The sequence below is a fragment of the Dipteris shenzhenensis genome, chromosome 21, assembly GCF_047967505.1.
Source record: "Dipteris shenzhenensis isolate YYH24624 ecotype China chromosome 21, Dip_SZ_1.0, whole genome shotgun sequence".
In the NCBI taxonomy this organism is placed as follows: Eukaryota; Viridiplantae; Streptophyta; class Polypodiopsida; order Gleicheniales; family Dipteridaceae; genus Dipteris; species Dipteris shenzhenensis.
In genome coordinates, this window is record NC_141616.1 from 24,257,232 (window position 1) to 24,278,817 (window position 21,586).

Consider the following 21,586-nt stretch of genomic DNA (forward strand, 5'->3'; position numbering starts at 1 on the left):
CTTGCATCAATCAAGGAGAAAACTAAAGCTAGAACTAGTGTCGTCTAAGGGACTATAGGTGTGATGTCCACTTGTTATTGATGAGTACCGATGAACCCATGCTTTGCATGGGCAAAGATGCATGACAATCCTCAACCACTCCCCATCTAAAGGTGGATCTTCCCTCAGTCAACCAATAGAATGATCGATTGTTAAATCGCTCAGTCAATTCACCTTGCATACTTAGATTGGCTTTTGAAATTTTGGATGTTTTATTCCATGGATTTAAGACCTTCCATCTCCTCCTTCCATTCCATTTACCTTTCATCTCCTCCTTCCTCCCAAAGTTGAGCTTCCATCTCCTCTATTCCATTGACCTTCTATCTCCTCCTTACCCCTAAAGCTTGCCTCTTGTCTTTCCACCTCCTCTCCACTCAAAGCCTACCTCTTGTCTTTCCACCTCCTCCCCTCTAGCTCCTTCTTTGTGACACATGGCAAGCTCTTCTCCTCCAAGCTGCCACGTGTCCTCTCTTTTTTTTTTTCTCGTGTCCGTGGTTAATAGGTATTCTACCTTCTTAAGCAAACCAAAAATTATTTTGAACTCACTATTTACGACTGGCTCACCTAAACAACCCATTTAGAACTTGTTCCAAGCTACCTCAAGCTCATATATATTAGATTAGAAGCCTATTGTAAATATGAAAGCTAGCATCTTGAAAGAACCCAACATGAACCAGGATGCGATCAAACTTGATTGGTTATGGATTTTTAATTAAATTCCATAAGAGCAGTCAGCTTACTAAAGAGCAGAAGTATAACAAGAACCACGGACTTATCACATCTATCTAATGCACAAAGTCTAATAGGCGAGTAGTCCTACATAGCAAATCTTAATGAGTATACCAGGCAATTGGAAATTTAAAAAATCAAGATGAAATCAAGACGCAACGGCATACCCTTTTTGAAAGAAATTCAACACCAAAACGACCAATGCGGAGGTGAATCTTTCGAGAAGGAGGGCTGCACAGACTCATTATGATGAGTTCGTTCGTAGTAGCGTGCAAGTCTTGCAATTGCTCTGAGAGAAAATTTAAATGAAAGAACAACAAACGTGTGCCCACTGGGTCTTTTGCGCGAAAAATTTCAGTTGGGTATGCAAAAATGCACTCGTTGTGTCAACATGCCATGCCAAGCCGTAAAACAGAGGCAATAAGCAGCACCAATCTTGATCCCCTTTGAAGGCAGCTCATTTTCCACATAAAAAGGATTCCCAGAATTCTTATCAATCAATTATGTACAGCAGTTGGCCAGCTAAAGTCATGAATATCCAACTTTTTCTCTTCCTTTTACCAGCTACGTTTTGATCCCAAATGTGGGGTCTCCCACTAAAGAATTAAATTGAATTGGAATAGCAAATCTGCTATTCCAAGGTCCCATTGGGCCAAAGCTGCTTCCATATAGAGATTTCTCCTTTGGAGCATAATTTTCGAATGCCGGCATAGAAACCTTCGGTTTCATTACCTTCCTCCCGGTGTGTTTTCCTGTTAACTGCGGCTCGCCTCCAACGGGATCCAACTGTATATTGTTTGAACTCCAGCCAGACGGTGTCTGCAATTCAACAAGACGTATTACCAATAGCCTGAGTAACAAAATTCCAAGTCTAAAAAAAACCAAGGCTGCACAATTCAATGCAGATAGACCTTGATCTTAAATCCATCTAACAAGACAGCAGGAAAAAGGATGAATGCTCTTTCTTGTCTATGGCATGCCTTCTCCCACTTCAGAGTTAAACAGAAATCAGCTCTCTCAACTTTTGCACTACACTTTCAAACATCAAGCACCAATTTGTTCTTGTAAAAGGAGGGAAAAAAAGAAGTATTGGCCAAGCACTCTTTCAAACATCAAGCATCAATTTCTTCTTGTAAGAGGGAAGAAAAGGAGTATTGGCTTAGTACATAGGAAGTTTACATGCGTTAGGTAGCATGTTCACTTAGATGTCACTGACATAGACTGTGAGTAGGCAAAACACCAGAATCGGGAGAGCAATGTCCTCTTAGATCTGTCCATTGAACAAGCCTTTGTAGTAACGCTTATACTTTCATGTGCAATGGCTATCGAGGTTAGAAGATGTGAGAGGCAGATATGAACCGCTAGTAGTCCAATCTGCTGGATTAGGAGACAGGCATCTCTATCTGGTAAAGATTGTGCGTACTACTTTTTGTATGTATAATGGCTAGCAAATAGACACTAGCTAGCCAGCTGCCAATGGGGTCCTAGCCTGGTGGTTCCGGCGGGTGGGTGTGTGTGAGTTCAACCCCTGGCTAGGGCCTGGCGGCACCACAATTTTTTTAAATAAGAAAGACACTAGATTAGTCCACATCATTAACCAAACTCCTGAATCTAGGGACTGCATCAAGGATGTCCTATTACTTGAAGTGATTTATATTACACATACATGGAGAGAACTATACCGCAATGTTCTTTAAACTGATGGCGGTCAAATCAAACTGAGAATGACTCCAGGCAAACATTATTGAACAAGATGAATTTTTGGCGGGGGAGCTCAATGGAAAATGCCCAGGAGAGCAGAGTACAAGCGAGTTGAAACCAAGACTTGGTGGTTCAAACGATGTAGATCCCAGGTCCATGAAGAGACCCATATTCCTATTCTAGCAATAATTCTCCATAACCATCCAGAGTTTAACACGATCCTTTCAGCTCATGCCTACTAAACAAGCACACAGAGATTGCCGAGTCTTAACATAAACATGATAGCCCGGATCCTCAACCATAGTAAAACTACTTTCACTGACAGCAGTCCACATTGACCAGCAGGAAAACCTCGCTCCTCTTTTCAAGAAACCTTTTATGCAGAGAAAAAATACTGCTCGAAACTTCAAGCAGGCCGCTAAAGAGCTAGAAGAAAAGCAGGCAGAACTTCTGGAAAAAAGAAGAAAGACTCACCCTCAAGGTGACAGTGGCAATGACGAATCTCTCTATCACATATGTCCATATGTCCAACAACCCCGTACCACCATCCTGCACACACAGGAAGCTTATGATGACATGCTATGGCACCAATAATTAATCCCAGTAATGGTAAAATCGAGAAAATCCGACTTATAGGCGCACCATAAGGAAAGTCCTTATTCCTCCTCCACTGAACTTCCACATGGTCTCCAGGTCGTAAATCATCGAGGCATTCAGATATATACAGCTCATGTGAGAGTGTGTTTACAGGCGGAGCTCGCAATCTTTCCCACTGGACGCCTTCTTCAATGACAACTGTGCGAGATCCATGTGGTGGATATCTACAAATCGAACACTTCGATCATGATATGCTTCTTAACAGCGTAAAACGGAGATACAAATTCTCTTCCTCAGTTAGCCTACCCAAACGGTCCTAGTATTGCACATTGTAAAGGGGCTCCTTATGCTCAACGCAGATCTGTAAAGCTAGAAAGCGTCTCCTGATAGCACCATCATTTCAGATAACTTTTCCAAATGAGGGGCGTGGTTAAGACATCACCTGGCCCTGAACGTGTCTGTTCTACGATCATAGCCGAGTTCTGCGTCGTAGCAAGATAACATGAAACCAACATGTCCATTCTGCAAGCAAAAGGAATTAACCAGGGCTTTTGAATAAGGCAATCGTACAAACGAATGTAGGGATTGTTTCTTGTACGATTTGACGGAATGTTCGGCCTATAAATAATATACCTCGCGATTGTAGACCTGAGCCGGAAACCAGAAGGCACCACTCTCTAGGGCCCGATACCATGCCATAAAAGAATCAAGGGGGAAAGCGTCATCCTTCCTCTCAGGTGCTCGAGGTTTGACCCAATACAAAGGCCACACGCACGACAATGGCCAAACCCAAGCCTTGCGCACGCGCTGCTCCACAGCGCTGCTGTAGCGATGGCGTGCCTCGCTAAGTTTCCATTCTTTGTAGGCAGCAGGCCCTGCAACCTTGCCCCATTTGGCCCTCAGGTGAGGCTCCCAAAGGTGATTGCTCCTACATCTGTCACGCAGCTCCTTGCATACAGTGGCCATCTTACAAAGGCTATGAGGGGGCAGCCTTGCGAGAACGTTCTCGATAGCTAGTTCTGGCAAGTCCAAAAAGGAGCGGATATGAGCATCTTCGACGTTTTGGATCCGGGAGACGCTCCTCCGTTTGAGACACATAGCGGCGAGCAGCTCGACTCTACCGGCTTGGAGGAATCCGAGGAGAAAATCCCACACTCCGAAGGCCAAACAGGCAGAAAAACTGCTCATTGAAGAGCTATGCGTGAATACACCAAGACAGAAGCTCCATGGGAGGGCGTGGAGAGGTCCGAAGAGTGACAAGAAAGATGAAAATCTCGAACGTGGAGTAGCAAAATCATCGACAGAATGAAAGGACTGATCTAAGAAGCTAACTTCGCCCACCAAATCTGTCGCCCATCAAATTCGTCAACCAAATATCAAATCCGTCAACCTAAGCGGTCGCTCAACAAATCCGATCGATGAGCAACACCAAGGTTGAAATTCCGATATGGCTGCAGGAGGGAGGAGCAAAATCATCGACAGAATGGACGGACAGATCTAAGCAGAGTGCAAGGGAAGGACGGAACTCAGCAGAGTGGGAGGACGGATCTAAGAAGCTAATTTCGCCCATCAAATCCGTCAACCGGTTGGCCAGAACGACCGTACTTCCAAAAGGTGCTCATTCATTATGCTTGAGAATCTAACTCTCACCAAATGCTATTCAAGCTGCCAGAAATGGCGACATCTCTAAATGTCCTTAGTGCTGACAAATACTTCAGAAAAAGGGCCACTCAGCTTTACAATATCGAAATGCACAGAGGGACGAATCTTTTGCGGGTGATTGGGTGACGGATTTTGCTAGGCCACGGATTTAGTGGGCGAAGTCGGCGACGGATTTGATGGGCGACGGATTTGGTGGGCACGTTGGTAGTAAGGGTTGGTGTCCCTCAGTTGGATACGATTTTGATGCATTGTCGATTCCTGGCTGACGGATTTGGTAGCCAAACTCGATCCTACTAGGTAGCACGCACCTCATAAGAGGGCATTCCCACGAAGACGTTTCGTCTACCACGGTCTCGGCAAGAATTTCGCCTGGCTCTTCAGGTTAGAAAAGCTCCTCGCTCTGCTCGCTGAAGTCGTCAAATATGTTGATGTTAAGCGGGCAAATAGGGGAGGAGGAACTTAGGAGCAATTGAACAAATGAGAAGGTGCTCCGAGATAACGGAACTATTTGGGCAGAGATGAAAGTACCGTAACAACTGCTAAGAAACTCGCAAAAGCAAAACCGTGTTTTGCTCCCTCGAAATTTCAGCCGTGAAAGCTTCCTACCATGTACCCAATGCATGCGAATGCGCTCTAAGAATATTTACACATGCAAGGCAATGTTGTCAAATGCTAGTGATTGTTCCGCTTGCCTTGCAAATTGCCCAAAAGATAAGAAAAAATGGCCAATGACAAGGAGCAGGCCATGCCTGCAAGCCAATCCACCTAAAAAACAAAAGATAGTCCACCTAAAAAGCTGCAATATGCCTACTCATAGCAAGCCCAAAATTATGTCTTCAATGAAGCATTTCATTGCCAAGTTCTAGCACCTAAGATTTAGGGGAGCATTGAGTGGGAATGTAAGCTACAGTAAGTTTTCCAGCATATTTGCTAGCTTGGCATATCTGGGCACAACCTCGTACTACAGGTGGTTTATTGAATGTATTTTGGCCGTGGGTAGGCAATCTTGCCCATCCATGATCCATGGGCATGACCACTATGGGGAAGTCTGTAAACACCATAAGCTGACCATTTCCAATCACATTACAATTCACCATCAAGGGCCAAAATGGTTGTAGGTTGATGATGGATGCCTCCTTTGAGAACACCTATGCTACTCCCCTTCTCCCCAGCTTCATTCATACAGGCACCAATACGGAGTTCAAGATGATGGTACATGTGACGAGATTCTCCATGGTCCGAGTGGGTTTGCCAACCCTCTGTGGATAGGATAGGACACGGAGCCCAAGGGCGTTCTCCCCTTCTCTCTTCTTGATGATGACCTTGACCTGGAAGACAAAACAGTTTTCCCTTCGTTGGCTAAGGACAAAGAGTTCCATTCCTTTTCTATTGTCACCGTGCTGAGAATCTTCTCCCTCCACCATAGCATTATGGATTCAGAGCCTCTGGTCTTCGTGGAGGAAGAGGGGGACATGCACGTCCCTCTTGCATGTTTGCATCTCAGAAGCCATGGGGTGCGGGATCGTGTCCTCCTGCTCCTGCTTCCTATACAGATGGGTCCTTGGTTGTAGGACTAGGCTACACCAAGTCGGTACCACTAGCGATTGCCAACTTAGAGGAGGGTATAGCGTGCAAAAAGAATGAAGTGAAAACCCAATTCAGGTCTTAGGGATGCAAGCTTTAGCAAAGCCATCTTCCAAGTGAAGTCCTTGATTTCCTCTAAAGAGATCAATCAGACAAGGATGCCCCCTTGTCCCTTTGCAATTTGCAATTTCATCAGATACTTTAGGGTGGTTGCTTAAAAGCCAGGTCAAGGAAGGAAAACTTAGAGGCATAAAACTAATTTCTTACAAATAGCTAGTATGCCAACAGTTTGCCGATAATACAACCCTTATACCTAGAAACATAGCTCAGGATTTGAATGCACCATGAAGTGTCTGGATATCTTTTGTAAGGCCTTTGGTTCCAGGATTAATCACTCAAAGACTAGATATGCTGCTCTCGAAGGGGATGAACATGAAATTATAAAAGAACTGGGACTCCATATCATTAATAAGGGTCATGTTTTCAGAATGCTTGGGATTCCCATGGGATTTGACATATCTATAAAATAAAGATAGGATTGGTTATAAAGAGATTTCAGAAGAAGGTGGACAAATGGAGGGGCTGTCAAGCCAATCTTGTAGGCAGAAGGTTGGTGCTCAACGATTGCATTTACCTATCTCTACCTTCTGTACCAAGCCTAAGGAAGAAGGTGGCATAGGAGTGATTGACATAGCCCAAGCTGCCAGAAAACTTTCTCTACATGGGTGATTAAGGCCATAATGAACCTAGATTATGATTGCACTCAGCTTCTTTTAAGAAACATGAGGCTAGTCAAACCAGTCAGGCTCCTCTCTAGCATTCCATGTGGAAAGCTTTTGAGGAAATAAAGGCCTTTTTCAATTCTCTGGCAAGGGAGCCTTTATGGATATTGACTCTATCTCGGTGTCCACTGTTTTTAGAAATGCCCAACTTAACAATGATCCGTTTCTTCTAGCCAGCCTTATGTTTAAAAAAGGGCTTCAAAACTTGGGGGAAACTATGGGATAAGGAATACTTAAGATGGAAAACTTGGCAAGAGATTAGAAGGGAGTTTGCTTTAAACAATCAGTCTCAGTAGTTTGATTTTAAGTAGGTTAGATCTCTGGCAAGGTAACACATAGTGGAAAAGAGGTACTTTCTTAATATATCATAGGGAAATTTGTTGGGTGGGAACTACTTCACTTCTCCCAACCCCCACCCCATGTTCTGATATTGAAGACATTTTATGAACTATAAATGCAAGGTAGCATCTGTGGGATAGCAGAGAGAAATGGTTTGACAGATTTGGGAAGTTATGGAACAAGAAGGTATCTAAGAAAATGTCATGCCTAGCTTGGATTATACTTCACAAAGCTGTGTGGACCAATGCAAGGGGTCTTAGTATAGCGAGAGCAGATGGTAAATGTAGGTGATGTCTTGGTGCGATTGAAAACATTTTTCATCTTTTAATTGCTTGCCCTCATGCTAGAAAAGTGTGGAAATACATTCAGATAGAAGAAAGAGAATCAATAAACTAGAAAGCTATTTGATTGGGGAATGCCTTCAAGACCAAACAGGAGACATGGTTCCAAATCAAAGATCATGCTTTGTGATTCGTTTGGATATCTAGAAACAATTTCCAATTTAATGATTATGTGATGCTTACTTGTGCTTTGTTTATCTCATGGTGAGACAGGAGAAAATAAGGCTTGACTTTCAAATAAGTGCTTATAATTTGGAACACACCAGGCTAAGAAAGGACCTTGCTGATCACATCAACAAATGCACTTTGGAAGTGGGTAGGGAAGAGAATGTGAGGGGAAGGAAAATTCTTGTTTAGTATATTATTATGCACATTTTACATAAAAAATAAACTCATTGACACCTTCCAATCATTTTGACAACAAACATGACTACATTCTCACAATTTCTATTGAAAGTTATGATGAAAAAAAGGGGAAGGTGAAAAATTGAGGATTATTATTAACGTATAACCTGAAATCACAAAGTACATAAGCTCAAAGAGACAACCATAATTTCCAATCAATTTTATTTTCTCTTTTTTTTAAATTACTTATTAATTAACTACTAATTAGCTTCTTCAAAAATATATACGAATTGTTAATTACTTATCAAAATATTTGTTATATAAGTTTTATTTAAATACCTCCTTAATTATTTATTAAATAATTTCTTAATTATTTACTAATTAAATTCTATGTATTGCTGCTATCAACATAGAGGTGATGTAAAGATACACCATTTTTTGGCAACGATGCATAATATCTTCTCTTATGTCTTTAAATCTCTTCCGAGGTCATTAGACTTAGTTGCAGCCCGTTGATGCATAATCAGAAACTTAACAGCCTATTGATGCACACCCGAATCCTCATGTAGAGTGAAATCCTATATTCAAAGAAATAAAGATTAGTAATGGAAATGGAAAGTAGAATTTAATTGCTTCTAAAATAATTTACTTGACAAGCAACCATCCCTTAAATTAGGAAACAAAATAAAATATGCATGACTATGCTTCTAGCTTATGTGTGTGTCTCTAATGGGCATGATACTTAGCACAAGCGTTAATGTAATTGAGATTAAGGGTTGTACAAAGTATCATACCCATCATTTGCATAGTTGGACATGCATATTTCCTAGTTTCTTACCATGAAGCATGCATGAGTGTTAAAAAAAATGCATCAATGTACTTCTAGCCTATGTATCCATCTCTAACGGGCATAATACTTTACACAAGCCTTAATCTAAGTGCGGTTAAGGCCTGTGCTAAGCAGCATATCCATTGGACATCATTTTCATGGTTGGACATGCATATTTCCTTATTTTCTTACCTAAACCCTAAACCCTAAAACCTAAATCCTAAACCTTAAACATTAAATCCTAAATGCTAAACCTTAAACCCTAAATCCTAAAAGCTAAACCCTAAACCCTAAAATATAAAATAAGTTACTTTGTTTAAGATCTAAACCCTAAACCCCAATTAAATGGTATAAGTTTCTTTTATAATCAAATTCTACAAGCCATTTTTTGAGAAACTCCCATTTTTATGTTAATTTGGTAAAAAAATCAAAATGTGATCAATTGTTCTAAAAAACTCCCATTTTGAGGTACAAAATGGGAAAAAAAAAACAAATGTGAAAATTTGTCTTTTGGGGAAAAAAACAAAAAATTTCAAAATCTAGAAACTTTCATGAAAAGCCCTAATTTTTTGCTATTAATTTGGGAAAAAATCAAAATGGGACATGGTTTGAAATTTCTAATTTTTAAGTATGGATTTGATTTAAAATTAGAAATGTGAAAAAAAAAAAAGAGAGGAGAGGGGGGCATACGGCACATGTGGGTATAATAAGGGGAAGAGGGAGGGAGTGAGGGGGGAGTAGGGAGATGGAGAAGGGGGGTACTAGGGAGCAGGAGAGGGAGAGGGGGGAGCGCAGAGAGGAGGAGAGAGGGAAGGTGAGGGAGGGAGAAGTAGGGAGAGGGAGAGGGAGAGGAAGGGAGAGGGAAGGTGAGGGAGGAGGATGTAGGGAGAGGGTGAGGAAGGGGGAAGTAGGGGGGGCGAGCTCTCTCTCTCTCTCTCTCTCTCAACTCCCCACTCCCTCACCTTCCCACTCCCCTTGTCTCTGCTCCCCGCTCCCCACTCTCCCTCTCCCTACTCCCTCCTCACTCCCTCCCTCTCTCCCTTATTTCTACCCCCGCCCCCCCCACCCTCTTCCTACTCCCCCCTCACTCCCTCTCGCCCCCCCTCACCCACACCACATGTGGTGAAAGGAGGAGGAAAGGAGAGGGGAGGGGAGGGGTGACACGAGAGATAGGAGGGGAAGAGGGAGAGGGGAGAGGGGAGGGGTGACATGAGATAGAGGAGAGGAGAGGTGAGTGATGGGAGTTGAGAGAGAGAAGGGGAGGGGGGACAGAGGAGAGAGGGAAGGGGAGTCAAGGAGAGGGACAGTGGGATTTTTTTTTGAAATTTATAAGCCACATGTTTGGGGTGGGTGTGGAAGGGGGGTGGGGGGGGGTGCAAGGGCCTCTCTCTCTCTCTCTCTCTCTCTCTCTCTCTCTCTCTCTCTCTCACCTTCCTTCTCCCCTCTTGTCTACCCCCCTCTCTCCCTCTCCTTCACCTTAAAGAGCTGGAGTCGACTAAGATATAATCTCAGCCGTCCGATCTCCAAACTTTCAGAACGAGAATTTGATCGGCCCTTTGTGCCAAGTTGATTACGTTATCCCATCCCATTTCAGCTAACCCCACCCGAGACCTAACTACTAACTCAACTAAACTTCACATGCTAAATAACCAAAATTAATCTGACAAATATATAAAACACACTTACCACAACAACAAATTAAATAACATAATATAAATCCACATAATTTTAAACAACATTACAAAAAGACTAAATAATATAAACAAAATTCAAAAACAACAACTAATTAATACCAAATAATTGCATAATTACAAAACAAAATTGTACACCACAAAAGGTCTTCTATTAAAACCCCTTAACAAAATTCAGTATTTACATCTCTAGTGAAATACCTAAAGGTATTTACAAATAAAAAAAATTGACAAGTTCACAGTACTTACATATCCAAAATACTAAAAAGTTTAGAGAAATTTTTCCAAAAACTGTTCTTCACATTCTTGGGCATCTACACTAGACTGCACTCCAGGACCTGATTGCGCACCAGCAAAAGGCACCTCTGTGACACCAGAAAGAGCGACATGAACTTCCTGCTCCTTGTGTAGAATTCTACTAAAACATCTATACATGTTCATCAGGCTCTCAGCCGGATAGAGCTTCTCGTCCAATTTCAAAACCTGAAAGAACACCTCCAGCAAACTATTCAGCTCCCTCAAATCCATCTTCTCTATACGCATATAGTAATCTTGACTTTTCATATTTCTCCACTCATCAAATCTTTTCTTGGCCCATTCATCCTTCATGACACTATGATTCTCACCGCCCCTACACACCTCTGCCAACATAGCATCAACGTCCATAAACAACACTTCACTAGGATCGAAGCACTCTCCACCTACACTCTCCACCTACACACCACTACCATCTCCCAAAGCTCCAACATCCATAGACTCTTCCCTTGCACAAAGCTCGAAGCTCGGCATATCCACCATCAGAAGACGACAAAGAACACAAAAAAACAATCAAACACCTAAGCTCTAATTCAAACTGACTACCAAATATGCAACCCCTACAGCATACCACCATGTGAAAATGCACACCATCCCAGCATCCTAGAGTTCCACCATCTCAGTAGCAAAGAAAGAACATCGATGCAACAAGAGCAAAGCAACAGCATCAACGCACCAGCAAAGCAAGACCACAACAGCTAAATGAAACACACACGACTCCAAACACTCCCCAAAACACATGCAACCAATCACTCACAAGCACGTGCCCCCTACCACTTAACCGCATTTAACACACACATCACCTCACATAAAATCCATGTCACATCCCCACAGCCTTCCATGTGGGGAAATGGGCTGTGGTTGGCCATTTCAGGAAAGAAAGCAGTCCCAAAATGGCTTGTGGCCATCCGACTGCTCGCCATTTTTGAGCTACTTTCTTTTCGGGATGGCCTCCCTCGGCCCATTCCCCTATCCTTCCCTCTCCCTACTCTCCCCTCATTCCCTCCCTCTCCCCCTTATTTCTCCCTCCCCCCTCCTCATCACCCTCTCCCTTCCTTTTCCCTGTCATCCACACCACATATGAAGTGCCTACTCCCCCCTCACTCCCTCCCTCTCACCACATGCACGCAACATGTGGGTGTTCTTTTTTGGGTAAATTGTTTAATTTGCCAAACTTTTGTTGATTTTTAAAACAAACTTTTTAAAAAATATATAGATAGTTTTGAGGAAAACTCTTTTTTGAGAAATGTTTATAAAAAATCGATATTCTGGGAAAAGAAAATTTTGGGTCATTTTTTGGAAAATTTTATAATATATATCAAAATTTTGCTCATTTTGGGTAAATTTTTTAATTTGCAAAACTTATGTTGATTTTTAAAAATAATTTTTTGGAAATATATAAAATTTTGTGCAAATTTTTTTGGAGAAATGTTTATTTTAAAAATCAAAATTTTGGGAAATGTTAAAAACAAAAAACTTTGAACTTTTTTGGGTCTTCCATGTGTGTCTTCCAATGGGACTATTAACCTCATGAAAGGAACTCCCTTGTCACCATCAAGGCTGGGTTTTGGCTTGTGACTAGTGTTATGGATAAATTTGACCAAGGTAAAAGGCATAAATATGTGTGTGTGCTTGTATGTGTGGCAATAGTATAATAAAATATGGTGTGCATAGGGCCCAGGGTTGAGGTGGCAGGGCATGACCATGTGCCACCCTTTCAAGTAAGAGGACCCATAAGGTGTGTTCTACATAATCCATGGTAGTAATATTGTAAAATGTTAAGGTGTTTCTCCATGTGCCACCCCTCCACCTAGGCGGTCCCATGCCTGCATTTAGTGAGACATGGACCAAGGACCATGGGAGAAGTAATATAAAATAGGTGGAGATGGATATTATATTGGATTATTCCCTCCATGTAGGATAGGCCCATGTGCGGGGGGGTGTAGATAGTCAAAGTATGCAAGTTAAATAATGGGGAAAGTAGGATGAGGTGGCGAGACTCCTTGTGCCAACCCTCCACTTGTCCTCCTAGATGTTTGAACGTATTATAAAATTGGGAAGAGAGTATCTTAGACTTGGGATATGGGGTTTGATTTATGTGGAAAAATGAGGCAAAGGGTTATCGTACACAATTGGGACTACGTACCCACCTAGCCCACATGGGAGATTTTTCCACACACACCATGCATGTGGGAGGATGCATTTATTGGGAGAGACCCTCTCTCTTGGCTATAAAAGAAGGGGGCTATTCCTTGATGTAACATGCTCATTCTTGTAAAGTCACCTAGCTAGTACTTTGATTTCCCCCCTCCATCCTTCCTTGACATGCAGATCCCCCATCAACACACACACTTTTGATGGGGCGATTATCTATGATGACATCTACTGTATGTAGGTGATGATCAACTTCTTCAAAGACAGAAGAAATCTCTCGTACCTTTCCCTTTTTCTTGCTCTTCCTTGTTGAGAGCCCTTGCTACAACTCACGTCTCACCTTAGGGCTTAATGCTATTAGTTAAGGAAGCGTGATGCTCAAAGACCAATGAGCATGGTCTTGAACGACCAAATAGTCTTTTTGCCCTGAGCAGATAGGAAAATCCAAGGGCGACCACTTACTCCTACGAGATCTTTTAGTCTTCTCTATTGGTGGGTCTACCATCTCAGCATCTGAGGGCTCTGAGAAGGATACCTTCTTCCTGGGGCGGCCTGGTCCACGGTTTGGAGAGGGGTCCGAGGTGGTTCGACTTCCCTTCCCAAGGTCAACGACCTCTATGTCAGAATCCTCAGTGCCTGATCCACTTAAAAGATTCACCCTTGGAATATTGGGACATTCGGTGAGATAATGACCCTTCTGGTGGCACTCGTAGCACACAACATTGGCACGTTCTCTTGCAGGGTGATTGGCTTGATTTCTAATGCCTACCACCTCAAGTCGAAGATCATTTAGGGCCTTGGTTAGGTCATTGACTCCGAGTTCTTTAGCAGGAGGGGCCGGGGGAGTAGGAAGGAGGGGGGCTCGTGGGCGAGGCTGGGGAAATCTTCCAGGCGAAGGGTGAGGATATACACCTTGTTGAGGGTAAGCATTTAAGGAAGGATCATACATTTGAGGTGGAGGTGGTGGATACATCCCTGATGAGGGGTGGGGGTATGCCCTTGAGTTGGACCCCCAGGTTGTTGTTGCAAGAACTGAGGGGGTTGTAGAAGGGCAACCATCTTCTTTGAAGCGAGGTCAGACTGAACTTTATCAAACTTTTGAGCAATCTCATGTGCTAGCATCATGGTTTATGGATTCTCCCATCTAAGCTTGAGGCAGAATTCGTCACTTGCTCCTACTACAAGGTAGCCCAGCACATGCTCGAAATCCAACATTGTCCTCCTGTGTGGCAATTAAATGGTCCAGGAGCATGGTCGCTTGATCCACATATCGATGCCCTATCTCACCTTCTGACTGCTTCAAGTTTGCCACATGCAGGTACACATTATCCGGCTCCTCATCTTTGCCAAAATACTCAATCATCGCTGCTGTCAACCTTGGCCAACTTCTCATACCACACTTGAGCCAAACCCTCTAGAAATGTGGGAAGAACCAACAGCCAACTATCTTCAGCAAGAAAGTTGAGAGAAACACAACAACGCTTGAAGGCCACAAGATACTCATTTGGATTTTCTTCAACCCATCCACAGAACACGGGAATGTCAGCCATGCTTGGAAAATGGAAAAGAGAGAGATGAAATGAGGCTTATCTATTGGCAAACAATGGAAAGAGGTATCTTGAACTGAAAATCAGGTGAAGATACATGCACAAAGCACACATAGGCAAGGTAGGGTGTGACTGGTGTATTGTGAAATACTACACGGGAAGAATCTTCAGCATAGAATAGCTGATAAACAATCTTAAAAGGACCAACCCTCATGATATTGCATCCATCTTTACAAGTGAGGGTTAGAGACGTGGCGCTACATGAGGTTGTTCATCAAGGCAAACAAGAATGCCACGACAAATGTCAACAGTTAGAGAGCTTGCACATCACCTTCAACTTCTTCCAGTTCTTGCAGTCGCCATGCTATTTCTTCAAGGGGTGTGCAGTCTGGCATCCTTCTTTTGAGCAATGCCCATGCGGACCTTTCTAATGATCTTCCGAGGTCGGTAAACTCATATCAAATATGCCCAAGACTTAGTTTCATGATGACCACAACCTTTGCATTCCTTACAAATGATCACCCTCATTCGTGACTTGCGGCTTTGTTGGGGCGGTGCTTCCACTCGCTTCATGCGTGATTGAAGTACAAGATTCGTGTGCAAAGAAATCAACAACTAAATTTTGAGCTTGAGGGATATGCTGAATTTTTACCTCTTCAAATTGTTGGCAAAGTTCCAATGCTTGTTGATGTCATGGAACCAAGCCTTCGCTCCGCACCTTCCACCTTTTACTAACTTATTTGCACACAGGTTGAGAATCTCCTTGCACCTCAAGTTGCTTGATGTGATGTTCTTTCAACTTTTATAGCCCAAAAATAAGTGCCAAGTACTCAACTTGGTTGCAAGTACTTGATGGTGCAGACTTGCTATAACAATACACCTCACCCCCCCATGAAGTGAGCTTCACACCCACACTAGCAGCCTTGGTTGAAGGTTTCTATGCACCGTCAAATTGATTAAGAGGGGTGGGAATGAAGAGAGGAACTATGCCACAAGGGGGAAGGGAGAGGGGGAAGAGGAGCATGTACATGATGGGAGGTGGAATGTAGAGATGGAGACATCAAGGGAAGAGAGTCATGCTTTATTTGAAATCACGGTGCCCCGTATCATGAAGAAGTTGAATTTGAAATGCACCAGGTGTTCTTCCACTCGAATCAAGGTAGCAGATGGTCAACAACTCGCCACCCTGGGAGTCATTGAGGATTTGCCCATCACTGTCAATGGGTTGACCACCACTGTCAATTTCTATGTAGTGGACATTGAAGATGCAGGCAAGAGTTACCCAGCCATACTTGGGAGACCGTGGTTGAGAAAGAGTGATGCAGTTAGCTATTGGAAGACAGGACACATGTCTTTTGGTGCTTCAAAGGAGGAAATCCCAGTGCAACCAGGTGCCACTGAACGAGAAGAAGAAGAGGAGCAGGACAGTGATACTCGCTCATCCTCGATGTCTGAGTCAATGGAACATTCAGACAGGGGGGAGGAGTTCTCAGAAGAAGAAGTTTACATGAAGGGGGTGTAGAAGAAGTTTACATGAAGGGGGTGTCTCCAACCCCGCCACCCATGGAAAAGGTAATAGCTAGTCCTCAACAGCTTGAATCTATGCTTTCCCCTGACCTCACTTTGAGTGAGAAAGATGAGTTCTTAGAAATGTTCAAAGAGTTCCTTGACCTCTTCGCAACTAGCTACCACCACCTTTGCCATGTGACTGCCATAGAGCACAAGATAGAGCTGAAGTCTGATGCTAAGCCAGTGGCTCAGAAGTATCGGAGGTTAGGGCCCCTATAGATCGACGCTTTGTGCTGAGTTGCGGAAGCTTGTAGAAGCTGGGTTTATTGTTCCAGTCCACAATACTAAATGGTTTTCTCCAGTGGTAGTCACCCCAAAGAAAAACAACAAGTGGCGGGTCTGCATCGACTATAAGAAACTCAATGCAGCCACCAAGAGGGACGATCATCCTCTTCCCTTTCAAGACCTCATTCTTGAGAAGGTAAGTGGTCATGAGATGTATAACTTTTGTGATGGTTACTCCAGGTTTTATCAAATTAAAATTACTGAGGAGGATGTGCTTAAAACCACATTTGCCACACCTTTGGGGGATGTTTGCATTCAAAGTAATGCCATTTGGCCTCACCAATGCTCTTGCTACCTTTCAAAGATTTATGCAAATGGTGTTTGTTCCTTATTTAGGGGTTTTCTTGGAGGTGTTCTTAGATGATTTTTGTATATTCTTGGCACAGAAGGAGCACGTCATGAAGGTTAGGTTGGCCTTCCAAAGGTCAATGATGCAAATGGTAGTCTCAACCCTGATAAATGCACCATTGGAGCCACTCAAGGGAGGTTACTAGGGCATATTGTCTCATCTGAGGGTGTCAAGCCTAACCCCGAGAAGGTAGAAGCTATCCTCAAGATCTTCCCGCCAACAACCAAACGTCAGGTACACTCATTTGTCAATCTAGTAGGACACTATTGCCGCTTCATTGATCAATATGCTACTTTGATGTGACCCCTGACTATGCTATTAAAAGATGGAGTTGATTTCTCTTGGGATGAGGATTGTGATCATGGGCTTGTACAAATCAAGAGTGATCTGGCTTCAGAACCCATTCTATGCAATCTTGATTGGTCAAAGACTTTCTATATCAATCCTGGGTTTGGTGAGCACACTCTAGTAGGTATTCTTCTCCAGCAACAGGAGGATCGGTTCATGTATCCTATTCGATTTGCTTCTTGACAATTGCTCAAAACTAAACGATGCTACTCCGAGGCTGACAAGCATGCCTTGTCTTTGGTGTTCTGCATTGAGAAATTTAAGCATTATGTGGCTGGAGAGTCCTGCATTATAATCTCTAGCAATGGTTTTGCAAAGCAGGTTCTTCAATCATCAAATCCCATGGGCCAGTTGGCCAAATGGTTGGCAGTTTTACAAGAATATGATTTTTCTTCCAAAATTTTAAAAGTAGCTTCTCTACTTCCAAGTGAACTCATTAGTGCTCAAGGTAGGATTTTGCCTTGGCCAAAATTCCCTTCAATAGCTCCCAGTGTGACCTCACCATTGAACGCAGATTCAGTGATGACATCGACCACTATAAGGCCGATGATCTAGCTTGAGAGATCAAGTGCCTGCATTTGCATGCAATTGTTTTCATTTTATTAACTACTTCACACTTCAATTATATCTTCTTGGCACATACTGTGAATCCTATAGCAAATAAGCAGAGCAAACCGAGCAACCAAAGTCACGTAGTTGATCGTGCATGTAAGTATGATATTACACCAATCCATTTTTTTGCACAACACATCAAAAATTTGATGCGCTCGTATGTACTACATCTCCAATGACGACAGTTATTCGAAAGATGTTTACCTAATATAGAATGTAAAACGTTTGTCATATACATACATAGTAAAAACCTGATTTTGAACTTCTATTGCTACATATAGCTACAATGAACAAGAATAGACATTCCATGACACGATAGCAAGGGGTTCCCTCCATCGAAGCTACAACAACCACATGTAGGAAGAATCATAGAAACCTCCACGAGAGGAGATCCATAGCAAAGAAAAATGATATGATATCTAGAAAGATGTCCCTGAGGCCCTCCTCTTCATTGTGGCCCATGATCGAACAAGCGCTCGGTCAATGGATGTCTGACTATAGGTCAACATTATCATAGATAGACATTTGCGAAAATATGCGGTGCTACATCACCACAAGTGAAGTAGCAGAAATCTGTGGTCCTAAATAGTACCAACATTTTGGCCCATGTAGCAACATTGGGCAATGTTATTCCAATTGATGCCTTTGAGGAATTGGATATCGAGGTAATATGCACACCATGCCACATTTGCTCATGAAATACACAATGATCTACATACATGGTTCAATTGCTACCAGATTACATACGTCGAGTGTTAAAGCTGAACCACCTGCATATGCAATTGCTAAAGGCATGCTCAACCGGATATCATTGTTGGACAATCCATTGATTTCATGGACGAAACCAACAATAGATGCATCTTTGACAAGAGAGGTGGTGGCAACTGAGCTCTCAGACATTTTGGCGTACAACATAATAAATGACCCAATCGTATAGAAATACAAAACAAATGGCTACGTGACCAAATCTAAGGATAGGCATGTGCATCTTGCCTCCTGAAACTATTGCAAGTATCTTACAAATACAAAAAGAGTCAATGCCATTTGAGCTGATGTCCATAGCGAAATCACGGCCGAAACTATCATCACTACTGCAGAACATGGCAGAACCAGCAAATCATCAAGCTTTTAAAACCAAGGACATGGAGAGTTTCAATCAATAGAACTACGAGAGCCAAAGAAATTCTATCAGAGAGGGTGGCATCATTCCAAGTGAATGGGTTTCCTACAACCAACAGTGGTTGCCTCAACATGATAACTGAGGTTGCGGTGTTCCCTTTCCTGTTTCCATTTGCACATGGTAACTACAGAGATACAAGGGATCCCTCCATGCACATCTCATACTATGGGTTCATGAAGACGATCATCCACGAATAACAAATGAGATTGCTGCATACATTCCTAGACAAGATGACCCACAATTTCAAACTACAACACTACGCAATTTAGTATTATTGAAACAGCTGCATATTTGCCAAAGAAACTACTACACAGGACCGGCACATCACTCATGCAAGTATGGATTTCCTTTTGAGGTACAACTGACACTTGAACTGGTCCTAGATCCCCACACACAAAGATGGCTTTATTTTTGTCTTGCATTCGAGCATCGAAATGTCGTTCCTTACCATCCGGAAGCCCACATGAACATACAACATGCGACGAACTTTGCGATATCACATTACCACAGAGGCTGCGCTCAATTGCTTGCAGATCCTAGTATTCACAAGGAGCAAGTCTGTTCACTATGTCAACTCATCTCCTCTTGCACTACGTCAACGAATGATCTCAAGAAACCACAATGTATACATGACCCATAAGGCAAAACAAAAACTGTGTAACAAAATGGGAAACGATGTTTTCAGTAATAATGTAGTAAAGAACAACAAGGTCATGAGATTCACTGAATACCACCCTGGTCATCAGCTCAAAGGGTTCTTCTACAATGTGCTTCTGCAGAGAACAAGCTTCCAAAATGATGCTGAGCTCATATCAGAAAACAACACTACACAACCGTACTTTATGGAATGTCAAATACGTGGGCCTTGTGTTGAATAACGAGGACCTTGAAATGTATGTCACAAAGTACATGCAATGAAACCTACTTACAACCGATCATACTAACCAACTCATCAATATGATTTTACATAAAGTCATATTCATCCGAGATAATCCATTGGAGACACCAGTCATTGACCAATGAGGAGCCAATGAGCTATTGAGAATGAGACAAGACTAAAGATACTACAAATCTTGCACGAGTTGCTAATGCAACACGAGCGCATCACTTACAGTTGAGCAAGATTTGATCTTTAGAAAACTCGCAGCATCGATTGCACATCATCACTGGAACTCGAGGAAGCAGAAAGACCTTTCTCATAAAGTACTACTCGCATTTGATCTCACAAAACAAGACGTTCCTATTGCATGCGTCGACTGGAGCAGCCGTGATACAATTAAGTAGCATTGCCACAATAGTGCACTACCAATTCAAGATTCCAATCCATAGTAATCAATACCCACCACTATCCATCCACGAGATGGATGAGCTATCAAGGAGGCAGATGCAATTATCATTGATGAGATGTCCATGTTTTCAAGGATGACTTTCGACCTGGTGGTCCAACAAATAGTAAATGTCAACAATGGCACATTGCTCGACCCATTAAGCAAAAATTAGTGATACTATTCGGCGACTTGGTGCAGCTGCCGCTAGTGTGTAAGCATCAGGTGGAATTATGTGCTCCATGCCCTTTGACATCATCATCGCACTAGGCACATGGGCATATGTGTCACATGAATTTCTCCATGTGTCATGCAAAGGACCGGCCACTATTGGCCTTCCTCCACTCAGTCAGACAAAGAAAGCCTACGGAGCTAGAGATACCGAATGCCTTGGACAATGCATTATCAACGAAGAAGAGGCTCTTTGATTCATTGACAAAAGAACCACCATTATATGCACACATAGAGTAGATGTTCACACAAACAATGACCTATTGATTGAAAAATTTCATCCGCCGGAGTCGGTTGTTCATATACCTCTTCACATGAATGCTACTGATGAATTACACTTCACGAATGGCTGAACGATGCTACTTTCAATGAGATTAGCAAAATTAGCATAAGAGCAAACAATTTTTCATATACATCTTCACATGAATGCTACTGATGATGAGCTAACACTGTATGAATGGCTAAACGATGCTACTTTCAATGAGATCAACAAAATCAGCAAAATCAGCATCAAAGCAAGGGTGATGATCACAGAAAACATTGACCTCACCATCGGTGCTACAAACGGAGCAAAATGCAAGATCCATGAAATTAGTACATTTGGAACATGCACAATAATCGGGATTACTGTCGTCATCAACACAACTAAAGCAAAAATTACAATACGTCGTTCGAAACATCAACAAAAGGCTGTGAAATGGCAAATGGTACCATAAATAAGCATTTTCTTTAACACTCGCATACCCAATCATGGGTCACAAATCGCATGGGCCAACAATCTCAAACAAAGTGTTCCTCATTTTTCATGAAACGTTTGGCACTGGGCCTTAGATACATGATGCTATCTCATGTAACTGACATATCGAAGCTGTGAATCCTCGAAATTCTAGATCTGGACTTCATCACTCTGATGCCACTAGATATTCTACAACAGGGATCTTCATGAAGACAAAGTAGATGTTCACATTTTCATTGTAGAAAATGTATACATCTCTCCACTTGTAGGCTGCCCTAGAATGTAATCTTTTCATT

General features: G+C 42.5%; 1 protein-coding gene across 1 annotated transcript; it reads right to left on the reverse strand.

Annotated features, from left to right (window-relative positions):
• Nucleotides 1-1,138: 1,138 nt before the first annotated feature.
• Nucleotides 1,139-4,790, reverse strand: LOC147888662 (F-box protein At2g32560-like). Its single transcript, XM_087392941.1, has 5 exons — nucleotides 3,700-4,790; nucleotides 3,509-3,588; nucleotides 3,112-3,290; nucleotides 2,944-3,018; nucleotides 1,139-1,587 (listed from the first exon to the last, which is right to left on the reverse strand). Exons 1-5 carry the CDS (start codon nucleotides 4,252-4,254, stop codon nucleotides 1,400-1,402), a joined length of 1,077 nt encoding a protein of 358 aa, XP_087249067.1. The 5' UTR covers nucleotides 4,255-4,790; the 3' UTR covers nucleotides 1,139-1,399.
• Nucleotides 4,791-21,586: the final 16,796 nt, after the last annotated feature.